At 57.4% G+C, this 12682-nt stretch overlaps 2 protein-coding genes across 2 annotated transcripts; both read left to right on the forward strand.

The window, feature by feature from the left end:
• The first annotated feature begins 626 nt into the window (after positions 1–626).
• KVR01_013458 (uncharacterized protein) lies at positions 627–4310 on the forward strand. The gene is made up of 6 exons (XM_044793386.1): positions 627–1298; positions 1356–1803; positions 1873–2005; positions 2069–2182; positions 2250–2376; positions 2428–4310. The coding sequence occupies exons 1-6, from the start codon at positions 942–944 to the stop codon at positions 4231–4233; spliced, it is 2985 nt and encodes a 994-aa protein (XP_044637539.1). The 5' UTR covers positions 627–941; the 3' UTR covers positions 4234–4310.
• A 3867-nt stretch (positions 4311–8177) lies between these two features.
• On the forward strand, positions 8178–12635 carry KVR01_013503 (uncharacterized protein). The gene has a single exon (XM_044789459.1). It carries the CDS (start codon positions 10379–10381, stop codon positions 11849–11851), a length of 1473 nt encoding a protein of 490 aa, XP_044637584.1. The 5' UTR covers positions 8178–10378; the 3' UTR covers positions 11852–12635.
• Positions 12636–12682: the final 47 nt, after the last annotated feature.

The following is a 12682-nucleotide window of genomic DNA, read 5'->3' on the forward strand; positions in this document are numbered from 1 at the left end:
CCGCTTTTGGGAGTAGTCTCTGGTCCACCGTGTTGCACTGACTGGCTGTATGTAGAGGCCATATCGCATGAGGGAGGCTCTCCGACGACACGTCGCAAGGCCCCTGCGATAGCTATTGCCAATAAGAAGGGCGTCCCCAAGTGTTCGTCCCGAAGTAGTAGGTTCAGATGTTATCACATACCTAGGTAGCTGTCTACCTAGGTACCTACCTACATGCTCAAGTCGATACCTAGGTACTTAAGTACCTAGGTATCCAATGATAGATCACCCTTTCGTAGAATATCCCAATGCTATGACAGGTCGCCGCGCAGGACCTGCCAAGAGGTCAAAGTGCCGTATCGCCCTGGTGGTTTGTGTGATTTCACGGCTGCCCAGTGCAATCGAACTAGATGCACAGGCTGTCAGGCTGTTAGAGAAGCAACTGCGCGAAGCCTCGGGATGCCTGCCAAGCCCTGGGCTCGACGGCTCGGCCCAGCGGCGACCGACCCCCATCAGCACTCGGCCATGGGCTCATTCGGCGTAACAATGCATCGAGACTCGCTCGACATGAGTGCGATTTGGTTCGCTTACTCGCCCAGTTCGCCCTTTCTCCATTTCTCCCAGGAGCCCCTGATCTGAACCAACCCCAAAGAGGCTGCTAGGCTCGCGAGAGACATGCCAGGGCCACAAAAATGCGAGTCGCCCTGGCTCTTGATTGCTGGGAATACAACGCCCTCGGTAACTCGTCCGAGAGGCGATGTAACTGAGGAGCCCGCCATGCTGATCATCAGACGCGCCCCCATGGGGATTGCGAATTACGCCCCATTTCAAAATGTTGTGTGATGCGGCTATAATACATGATGCCTCGCCGTTTCTCAAAATGGCGACCATCCGGTCCTACCGGTCCTACCGGTACCAGTTGACACGCCAGCATTCGCCCTGATCGCCGAGTGTCGTGCAAGATGCGGCCGCTTCTCCTCTTCACCACCCTCTTGGGTTGGGTATCCAGCGTGGTCTCTACTGACAATGGCCTTACCGACCTCGTGTCTTGGGACAAGTACAGCCTGTCGGTCAATGGAACCCGCGTCTTCATCAATTCGGCCGAGTTCCATTACCAGCGGCTGCCCGTCCCCGAGATGTGGCTGGACATATTCCATAAATTGAAGGCAAACGGCTTCAACACCGTCAGCATCTACTTTTTCTGGTCCTACCACTCTGCCTCTAAGGGTGTCTTCGACTTTGAGAGCCCGGGAAAGGATGTCCAGCGGCTATTTGACTACGCCAAGGAAGCAGGGCTATGGGTTGTCGCGCGCGCCGGTGTAAGTTCAAAGCCATTATTCAACCTGCACTCATGACCTAGACTAACAAGCCCCAAGCCTTATTGCAACGCAGAGCACAACGGAGGCGGCCTCGCCCTGTGGGGCTCTGACGGCAGTCTGGGCAACCTAAGGACCAGCGACGAGACCTACCACCAGGCCTGGATTCCTTGGGTGCAGAAGATTGGGTCGATAATCGCAGCCAACCAGATAACCAACGGGGGCCCTGTGATCCTCAACCAGGTTGAGAACGAGCTCACCGAGTCTGTCCACTCGGCGGACCACACCCTGGTCAAGTACATGGAGCAGCTCAAGACGGCTTACCGCGACGCCGGCATTGTTGTGCCTTTCACACACAACGAGAAGGGCATGAGGGGCCAGTCGTGGAGCACAGATTATCAGGATGTCGGAGGGTCTGTCAATGTCTACGGCTTGGATTCGTATCCAGGCGGTCAATCTTGCACGAACCCTACCAGCGGCTTCAATGTTGTACGGACATACTACCAATGTAAGTGGAAGCAGAAGGGTCCCCGTGTCCTGGTCGGTCAGCACAGACATGAAGCTGACTATATGCCAGGGTTCCAGAATTACAGCTTCACTCAGCCCGAGTACATGCCGGAATTCCAAGGAGGATGGTTCAGTGCTTGGGGAAGCGGCTCTTTCTACGACACGTGCGAGTCTGAGCATAACCCGGCCTTCCCAGATGTCTAGTGCGTCGAAACCCGTCTATATGGACGCCCAGAAGATCCCGAATCGCTAACGGCTGCACATAGCTACAAAAACAACATTGGCCAAAGAGTCACTCTGCAAAACTTCTACATGACCTACGGCGGCACCAACTGGGGTCATTCGGCCGCACCCGTTGTGTATACCAGCTACGATTACAGGTCAGTCAGCTTATACATCCACCCTCTTCATACATGGGCGCGCCGCAAACTAACGACGGGTGGACAGCGCCCCGATCCGTGAGACTCGTCAGCAATGGGACAAGCTATTCCAGACGAAGCTGGTCAACCTCTTTTCGAGCTCGTCTCCGGATCTTCTCGAAACAGAAATGGCGGGGAATGGAACCGGGTACAAGGTAGGCGCCATCCTGTCCCTGAACCGTAAACAGCCAGCTGATTTGGAGAAGGTCTCATCAACCGACATTTTTACCTGGGTCTTAAAAAACCCAGACTCCGGTGTAACTTTCACCGTTACCCAGCAGAGCAGCACGAAGTCTACTGCGAATGTGACGTTCTCCGTTACATTAGATACGAGCTCAGGAGCAGTCACAGTACCAGACGTCTCGTTACTTGGCAGGCAGAGCCGAATCCTTGTCACCGACTATGCATTCGGCGACCACACCCTGCTCTACTCCTCGGCTGATGTTGCAACCTGGGCGACCTTTGACGACGCATCTGCCATAGTGCTCTACCTGAAGGAAGGGCAGACCGGCCAATTTGCCTTCAAGGGCGAGCCTGGTCTCCAATACGACGTGCACGGAAGCTCGTCCCTCAGCTCCTCGAACACATCCGCTGGCCAGGCATTTACATACGTCCAAGGGTCAGGGCCAACGTTTGTCAAGTTCTCGAACGGCGTGCTGGTTTACCTCCTTGACCAGCCAACAGCGTGGACATTCTGGGCACCATCAACTGTGGCCGAGTTCTACCGATCCCCTGAGAACAAGATCTTTGTTTTGGGGCCATACCTCGTCAGAAGTGCATCATTGAGCGATGGCGCCCTTCACATCTCTGGCGACAATGACAAAGCTGGTCCAATCGAGGTGTTTGTTGGTGAGACACCCATCACAACCATTGTCTGGAACGGCGAGGAGCTCAGCGCGAGCGAGACGGCTTACGGCACCTACACCGCGGACATTCCAGGTACGGAAGAACGCGCAGTCTCGCTGCCTTCGCTGGACTCGTGGACATCGGCAGACTCTCTTCCGGAAGTGCAACCCGACTTCGACGATTCCGCCTGGGTCGTCTGTAACAAGACCTCGACCCTGTCCCCAGTGAAGCCGTACACTCTTCCCGTGCTCTTCTCTTCTGACTATGGGTACTACACTGGCGCGAAGCTTTACCGTGGCTACTTCTCAGGGTCCAACTTCACATCTGTTAATATCAGCGCAAGCGGTGGCCTAGCCTTTGGCTGGAATGCCTGGCTGAACGGCGTCCTTATCGGCGGTGACCCTGGCAATGCCTCGCTCACGACCACGACGCAGGTCCTGGACCTGCCACAGTCTGCGCTCCAGAAGAGCAACGGGACCAATGTCTTGACGGTTGTCGTAGACTACCACGGGCACGACCAGACCTCGACGGCCAAGGGTGTCGAGAACCCCCGTGGTATCCTCGGCGCCCAGCTGCTGCCGGGCACTTCGACGACAGACACGGGATTCACAACCTGGAAGATCCAAGGCAACGCCGGCGGCAGCGCAAACATTGACGCCGTCCGCGGCCCGATGAACGAGGGCGGCCTGTACGGGGAGCGTCTGGGCTGGCATCTGCCAGGCTTCTCGCCCGCGTCGTCATACCCGTCATCCCTCGGCGCCTGGGACGATTCGACGCCGTTCGACGGGCTGAGCACCTCGGGCATCCGCTTCTATGTCTCCAACTTCATGCTGGACATCGACGACGACCTGGACGCGCCCCTGGGGCTGTCGTTCTCGTCGCCGGCGGGGACTGTCGCCCGGATTATGTTCTGGATCAACGGCTACCAGTACGGCAAGTACGAGCCCCATATTGGCCCGCAGACCGTGTTTCCCGTGCCGCCTGGGATCATCAATAACCAGGGTGCAAACTCCATTGCGGTTAGCATCTGGGCACAGACGGACGACGGGGCCCGCCTTGATGAGGTCAAGCTCGTCAACTATGGGCTGTACCAGACTGATTATGGATTCTCGAAGGACTGGAGTGCTTTGCAGCCTGGGTGGACGGATAGGAGTGAATATGTTTGAAGGGGTTGAGGCGTCAGGTGTTGTACATATAATAGGCTGCGTGTTAAGAACGTACTCAATATACACAATACAGGCTAGAGCTTGTTCGGAGCGGACTGGTCCACCAATATTCTGCCACAAGAGGTCTACCATCAGAGACCAAGACGCAGGTGGCTTTGCTTCAGTGAGTTTTTCCACATGAGGGCGTCCCATAAGAGGTTGCGCCTTTCACTGCCAGAGGACTGGTCACCGTAGGATGCTCCAGAGGAATATAACATTTTGAACCTGTAGCAGGCCATCTCAGAGGTTGTTCTACAATGATGTCGCCTCTGGCGAACATCCAACATGAGGGTCCCCTATAGACCACACAAGGATATTACACAGTATGAGATTCCATTGGAGAACACTCCACGGTTTAACACCTGACACTGCCCATCAAAGATTTTTGCGAGACTTTACCCCACGAATTATCCAAGGGATCAACGTTCACCTGCAAAGAATAAATAAGATTTGGATTCCTTGTGAACCACTGAGACGGAAAAGTCACCACACCAGCAGACCTCAATGAAGGTGCTCCGAGTGGAAAATGGCAAGGGAGACCTCGCCTGGACTTTGGGCATTGGGTTTGGGGAAGTGGGTTAGTCTCGAGGGCGTCGTCAATTCCGGACTGGCACATGGTGTGGGTGGGCCAACCACGTTTTCCTCGTTGACTGATTGGAGCGGGTGCCGGTCGAGACTGAGCCTTTTCCCACCCAACCTTCAAGTTGCGGAGGCGGATAGCACAGTCAGTGGGACATTTGACAGTTTCTGCGTGCCTCTGCATATGCAGTGCACTGCATTTGCAGCACCTGCGTCATCAGCATTGTTCCTCCAGAGCCCGAAGTTGGGACGAGAATGGGCCTTGGAAGTCGAGCCGGCGACAAAAATTCCCGCACAAGTTGCAGCGAGCAAAAAAGGACGAAGGAAGAAAAAAGTTTGTAGGTCTGCAGCCAGCCCCGCCAGCAAATGACAAAACCTGGATGTTAGTTTGCCGCACATGTTGTATCCCTTGCATGTAGACCCACGACTGGGGTACTACTGTGTGTGATATGTTATTTGCTGCGAGACAAATGCCGTCTTTAATTCCCGCATCTCGACGGGAGTGCACACACATGTACATACTCCGTACACGGCGGCATCTGCCAGGACCCAGTGAACCGGTCGTGAATGGGTGTTTGGTCTTGGCACAAGGCAGGCAGTTGAGATGATGGAAGCCCACAACTTTGTTGAGTCAGCCCCAACTCGTCCTGGCCTGGCCTCCCACTACTCCGTACGTAGTACACGGTACGGAGTACGCAGGCCTCTTGGCCAGACTGCTGCGGTGGCACCGGCTGCACACTCTGGGCAGGAAGATGCGCAGCGCAGCGAGATGCAGCACAGGAGTCGGCATGATTTGATGTGCCACGGCTCACGTGCATGTGCCCAGCATATCGCATCGTACCTTGCAGCTTGCCCTCTCCAAGTCCCCGCCCTGTCATGCAAGGTACGAGCACGGGAAGGGCTCCTCTGACTCGTCGAGATGGATGGGGGCCATCCGGCCGGCTGATTCTACACTCCGTCCCGAGTCCTGACAGAGCAGAGCTGCCACCACCATGTCATCAAATTTCCACCCAGCAAAGCATTTCCCATGCGAGCAGAACAAGGCAGCGCCGGGCGTGAGCAAGAGTGGGGCCCACGCAGGCTTATTAGAAATAACAAGTCTCCGTATCCTGGTGGGAGCACACGGTGCCCAGGTGGTTGGCGGGCCAGCACGTTCGCAGGCACAGTGGGTATGGAGACTTGTACAACTCACTACAGTCCACCACACGGTCACCGTGCTGCGTAGAAAGACTGGGGCCCCAGGGCCCCGAAGGAGCCGTCGTTTCCCTCCCGCCCGCCCGCCCGCCCAGTCTGCCAGTTCAGAGTCAGTTCAGACCGTTGTCCAGGCTGGCGAGCTCCACTGTTGACGACATTCCGTCCTGCAAAGAGGCCTTGATCCCAGCCAGGCGTGCCAGTCCCCCAGTCCCCCAGTCTCCCAGTCCAGAAGCAGCTCCGCCTCGCACAACTTAGAACCAGGACCTGAACCCCAAAGGGCTCTTCTGGCCCGCCGCCAGGCCCAACTTGATCATGGCAATCCTCCTAAGCGGGAACATACTATGTAGTACTCCGTACTCTGCTAGCCAATTGGGACACCATGCGGTGCAGCGTTGTTCCGGGCCAGTCCCTGCTGCTGAGAGTCCGCCTGTGGTCCCGGTTGATGGAGCCTGGGAGCTTGTCTGCCATGAGGGTCGGTACCAGGGGTTGGCAGAACCGTCGACAAGTGTTCGCAGGGTATGGAAATGACATATATTAGCACTGACATAACCCTCAACCGGCACACTTGTCAATCGTGGTGCCCCTGCCCGCCGTTTGGGCCTAGAACGGGGAAACTTTGTTGGCCTCATGGCATGCTCAGGGACAAGGTTCAGATCATAATAGTATGTACGTACATACACGCAGAGAGAACAGAGCGACCTGATGGTGACTAATGACGAGCGAGAGCCCGTCGGAGTGACGGCTCTGTGAGCTCTGAGGACACGAGCAGGTGGCCCCACCGCGTTCCAAGTCCGCGAACCGGTGAGGTAGTATTAGAGAGACCATGTTTTGGCTGGGCCTGGCCTGGGCTGGCCCCAAAAGGTGACGCCGGGCTTGCTGCGAAGCTAATGAGGCTCAGGCAGCGTAGAGTTGGACCCGCGGCGACCGGCGACCGACATTGCTACCGATATGGGCTTCGCCAGGGACATTGATAAAGGACGGCAGGACCGAGAACAACGTTTTGACGCGGTGATTGTCTCTGCGCGGCGGACGGCAGTGAGAGTCTGTAACAAGAGGGACCGTCCAGCCCTCGCCAGGCCCACCCGATAGGGAGGCAGGGAGGGAGAGAGGACGATTACCGAAGCACCTTCCCATAGATCCCTGAGATCTGACAAATGACATGACAACAAGGTGGGGGCGCTAATCCAAATCGATGGCCTCCTCCCCCCCTCCCCCCCTCCCCTCCCCCCTTCCTCCTTAGTAATCGGACAGGTCAACACCACCAAATTGAATGCCTCAATGCCTGCACGCCCGCACGACAACAAATCTCGCGTGTCCAACCTGCATGAATTGACCAGGCTGGGGCCCCCCGGCCGGACGAGTGTTGTGGTGTTCTCTGAGAAATCTCGGGCCTCCACAGACAAATCTCACGGGGCCCTGACGAGGCTTGCGAGCAGCCCGGGCAGCCCAGGCAGCCCAGGCAGCCCAAGCCCAAGCCCACGCAGACGGGGTCGATTGCGCTGCCGATTGCGCCCGGCGCACTGAATAACAGAGGCTGCCCGAGGCCCTGTTGTCCAGTGGCTCTTGTCAGTGCCCTCCAGCCTGGCACAGCTTGGGCCCCCGGGGACAGATCCGCACCTTGTCGACGCTCCTAGTCGAGAAACGTTGAAACGAGGCCAGCCGGGGTCGCAATACACTACAACCCTGGGCATGGATTGAGTTCGGAAGACTTTTCCCGCTCACAGCAACCCTGGCCCAACATGACTGACTGACTGACTGATTGAGGCGAGGCGAGCCGGCAGGGTGAGGTGAGGGCACGCACAGAGAGAGGGCGGCTGTACCTGCATATGCCTGGCTGGTTGGCAGGCTGCGTGCCATGCGCCGAGATCGATCACGATGCCAGACAACCGAGCCACCAGTCTCCCAGCAAGGGGTCCAGCCTGTGACTTGCCACCATGTCGGAGGCCCGTACTACAGTACACGCCTATCATAGTCCCCCGGCCCCCAAGAGCAGTCCGCTACGACCGCGTCGTTTTCGGTTTGCCGGCGTGCTTAGACACAACACCACCGCCGCTGATTGGGCTGGGCCGGTGAGGAAGCTGTCAGTGCATTTGTTTACACAGTACCGGCACGGGATCCGGGGCGGCAGGGCGGGCAGCTTCTCCTCCTGTTTGGCGACCGACCTGGGCAGCCTGGAAAGAACGGCATCGTCAATAACACCAGGTTTTAACGCTACTGTTGCATGGGTCACCCAGCCACCGGGGTGAACCACAATATGCGGACTGCAGAGGGAAAAAGGCTGCCGCAAAGCTAAACTCTCCCCCAAGGTCACATACCGCGCGGTCAGCACAAAGTCAGTCCACCTCGCAGCACTGGGCAGGGTGGGGACAAGCGGTCTGGTCGCCTGCCTGAAGCAGTGAAGCCTCCTCAAATCTACTTGCTTGCCCTCGCTCAATGGCATCTCAATGGCATGCAGTGCGCGGGACCAAACTGTGGCCCCCCTAATATCGCACCACATGCGAGGGTCGCACGCGATGGCTCGTCAGGGTGCCTCTTCCCAAATCAAGGGTCACCATGTGTCTGGGACTATGTAGTAGACAAGCAAGCTCAGCGACAACCGCTGGAGGGGCCCCCTCATATACAAGGACCTGGTCGACGACGTCCATCCTCGATCGCTATTCTTGTCCTATACTACACTGTACACAGTGGCGCCCCCCCCTCAAGGCCAGAAGGACCCATTGTACGACCAACGACGTCGTCTGGACGGCCCCCATCACAGGACTTTTGAGACAAACACCAGAAATCTGGAGATCCAATATCGCCGGAAGCGGCACCGCCGACCTCGTCAGGACCGCAACACATCAGTCGCCGGGCACCAGCCGTGATCTATAAATTGTCGACGCGCCGGCAATATCTGGGGACGCAGCAAGGCGAGATTGGTCGGGCAGTCCAGGTCAAGGAGAAGCAAGTGTCTGTCTGACTCTGATGAGCGCGGGCAGCAGGCGGGCCAATACGGAGAATTCCCACATGCTTGGCAGAGACCACCACGCGGAGCCCAGGCAGCCCAGGCCCGCACAAGCTGCCTAGCCCTGGTGGGCTCGGCTTCCCCACCGGATACCCTTGTCGTTGCCGCACAACAAAAGAGAACGGACATTTTCAGCTGGATCCCTGATCCACACGCGACAGAACGCGTCGTTCCCCGGTGCTGCCGTTGCACTGGGGCCAATCCCCGGCATTCAGAGCCCAGCTCCCGCGAGGACCCATATACAAGCCCCCATCGCACCCCTCGTCATCTCCTCACAACTCTGTTTTGGCTCCTCTCCTCCTTGGAATTCCTTGCAAAGCTGTGCTGTTCTACTGTCGACCCCCTCCCGTACCGAACCTCTGGTCTGTTTGTGCGAACTCAGAGACGCCGACTCCCACGCGGCCCGTTGATGAGACCAAGCCAAGCAAGCACAAACCCAACCCCGAGGCGACAAGACCCTTGTTTGCTACGTGTCTCACACATATCATATCTTTCGTCTCTGGCCTGTGTTACCCACTGCACAGTGTTCTCCTCTTTTTGAGTTTGACTTCAAGCCTCGCTCACTCCTTGGTGGCTGCTTCTCTCCACCCTCCTGCGGGCACGTTTTTCAACAGGTGGAACCTACCTATCCACGGTCTGGAGCAGCTTTTTTTCTTTCTTTCTGTTATTGGTTCCGACTTCAACCACTTGACCCAAGACCACGGTGATCGGTGATGAACTCGGCTGGGCTGCACATATCCGCGTCATCTCACCACACTGATCAAACCTCCGAAAGATATTGCCAACACCTGCCAACATCCTCCAGTCTCATCGCCCCGGTGCCGTCATCGCCAGTCTCCAGTACCCACAATAACAGGTCCACTGAGCTGCCCGGTCGGTTTCTAGAACCCCCAGGGCGGCCTTTGCACCTCGCTTGTGCCCTCTGGCACCCCGGCTCGCAGTCCCCACCAGAAAATTCATTTCCGACCTTTTGCTTCGGCACCCACGGTGCGCCCTAACCCACCGGCGCCGAGGGGGGCGATCGTCAGGGGGACGATCTTGGTTCTGTTCTGGAACTCAGCGCGCAGCACTCGCTGACTGGACAATAATAAGAACAAGCTGGGCTCTTGTTCTTGAGGCTCCGCCAGGTTTTTGCTCGGTTCTGACCTCTGTGAGGCCGATCGACCTTCGTCCGCTCGTTTATTACCTGTTTCGCCGCAGGATCTACGGATCAACCACGCTCGTTCTCGCCTGCTCGCCACTCGGCCCGTCGCGTGTTTGTGTCTCAGACCCTGGCACGCACCACACCAGTCACTCGTGACGTATGAATCCGGGTCCAAGATCAACATTATGAGCATGTCTCGCCCATTAGCCTCAGCCGCCCTTGGGGCTGTCGCCGTGACAACCTCGCTGGCATTACTGGTCCTTCACATCATCCTCGCACTGCCTCGCTCGAATCCCACGTCGCCAACCCGAATCACCGCGATAGTATCATCTCTACTGGAGTCGGCGGTGCTGGTCCTACTTTCGTGGGTCCTCTTCATCTCCAGCAGGAAAGATAACTCAAGGACAGTCAACGGCCTGTTGTTTGGCTCCAGTATTGTTGTTTGTGTCGTCGCGGCTGCGCTTACCGTCGCAACACTCATCTGCTTGTCCAGCAGCGCATCACTCGGCGACAGCACTCTGGGGTTTGTTGGTGGGGTGTCTGCACTGCTGGCACTGTCCTTCATGGCGCAGCTTCTCTTTCTGGTCGTCCGCTTCATCGCTGGTCGCACGTCAGAGGAGGGTCCTCAAACCTCACCCAGCATGTTGGAAATCGGCCGCCGCTCTCCTTCAAGCCGGGTCAAGACTGTGCCATACTCGAGCACGAGCCCGGCTGAGCCCGCCACCCGGAACGTGTCCATCGACTCCAAGAGCCCTCCGTCGTCAAGCGGCGGGTTCTCTGCCACAGGCACCATCTCGTCTGTGGCTTCGTCATTGACCAACGTCGTGCGCCCCATCTCCTCAAAGACAAAGTTATTGTCCGGCAGCCGAAGCATGCGCAGCCAGAGGAGTCAGCGCAGTCAGCGCCGTGCTCCGTCTCTCGAATCCATCAGATCCAGCCGCTCGGGGGTAGATGGCGTTGGTGAAAGCTTCGACTCGTGGGATACGTCTTCTGTTGACCCACAGAATCGCCAGACCGTGCTCGAATCGTCGTCACCTGCTACCCCAGGTCGATTCCTGGAAACGATCCCCGCGAGTCCAACAACCAGCCGGAGCCCGAGCCCCGGAACCCCATTGGACCTCGAGCCACCCCGCCTCAGGAGACGTAGCCGCAGCTTTAGCCCGGCATCCACGCGCACTCAGGCACCGCAGCCACCACAGCGTGCCTTTACTCAACAGGCATCGGCCAGCGAGTCGCACATTCACCCGCTGTTCCGTTCCGACTCACCGACCCCGCCGCCTCTGGCGAGTCCGGGGACCGTCGTGATAGCCGCACCTCAAGCCGGCTTCCTGATTTCCGACCGCCAGTCTATACGTAGTCTGAGCCGCATGCGAAGCGACAGCCTGCCCGTGGCCTCGAGCCCGCTGACGAGGACGGGCTCGTTCGACACCTTTGGTGAGGCGAACAAGAGCTTCAGCATGGCGAGTGATGGGAGCAAGTCAGAGGACTCGGGAGATGCGGGCGAGGCGCCGGAAAGAAACGTCACGCCGCCCATCCCCGATTATATCCTCAACGCCGGATCCAGCACCAGCCTGCCTGCATATCAGACACGAAAGACGCAGAGCAGAGAAGGCCCTTCCGGGCCGGGGCTGGCGGCGCTGGATGGGGCGCTCTGGTAAAATGAGCCAGCCAGGCCCCTTTCACTGCTGCATGATCCGGGCACTACCGCACGTGTCATGATCGATGCACACAACCTTCCTTATTATAATGTTTCAATGGGCTGGATTTTTAGAGACGGCCCCATGGGCGTTCGATTCACCAACAGGAGAGGGAGGGGAACAAACAAAGGAGAGTACATATGGGTCTCTGGGAGGCAGGTTCGCCGGGCTGGGAAGGCGGTGGGTTATACAAAAACATCTTGATACCAAATTTCTTTTCAACTTCTTTTTTTTAGCGAGGCGTTCATACACCTTCAGACGAGACAGTGTCTGGAGCACCTCGGATGGTGCCAGGGGGAAATTATGGGGGGGAGCAGGAGGGCCAGAGAGAAACGGAGGGAGTGGGCCGGGTGAGGTGTGACACGAGTGTGACGAGTAGATGTGAGGACTATTCAAGAGAGACGTCCAGCTTGAAGCTTGAGTTCCAGTCGGAACGAGCTAGATGCAGACGCAGAAAACAAAGAAACATCAATCAAGAAACAGAAACATCCACCGTCCACTTCAACTGTGATACGACCCTGACCGCAGGTGATAATACGCTTGCTGATGTGATATTGGCAAAAGCTACTCACTTCCCAGGGGTGGCTGGACAGTAACATCGCAGCTGCGCAACGGCGGACCAGCTCGAATGGGTCTGATGTTAGGACGAAAGACTTGACAGAGAAGCTGCTCTGGCAGTCTGGGAGCTTCCTCCACCCGGTGAGGTGAGTTGGAGACGCTGAGTGGCGGATAAGCTTGCTTGACTGCCCGACTGACTGACTGACTGACTGACTGACTGCCTGATGAAATGAC

Source organism: Diaporthe batatas, assembly GCF_019321695.1.
Source record: "Diaporthe batatas strain CRI 302-4 chromosome Unknown Contig00027, whole genome shotgun sequence".
NCBI lineage: Eukaryota > Fungi > Ascomycota > Sordariomycetes > Diaporthales > Diaporthaceae > Diaporthe > Diaporthe batatas.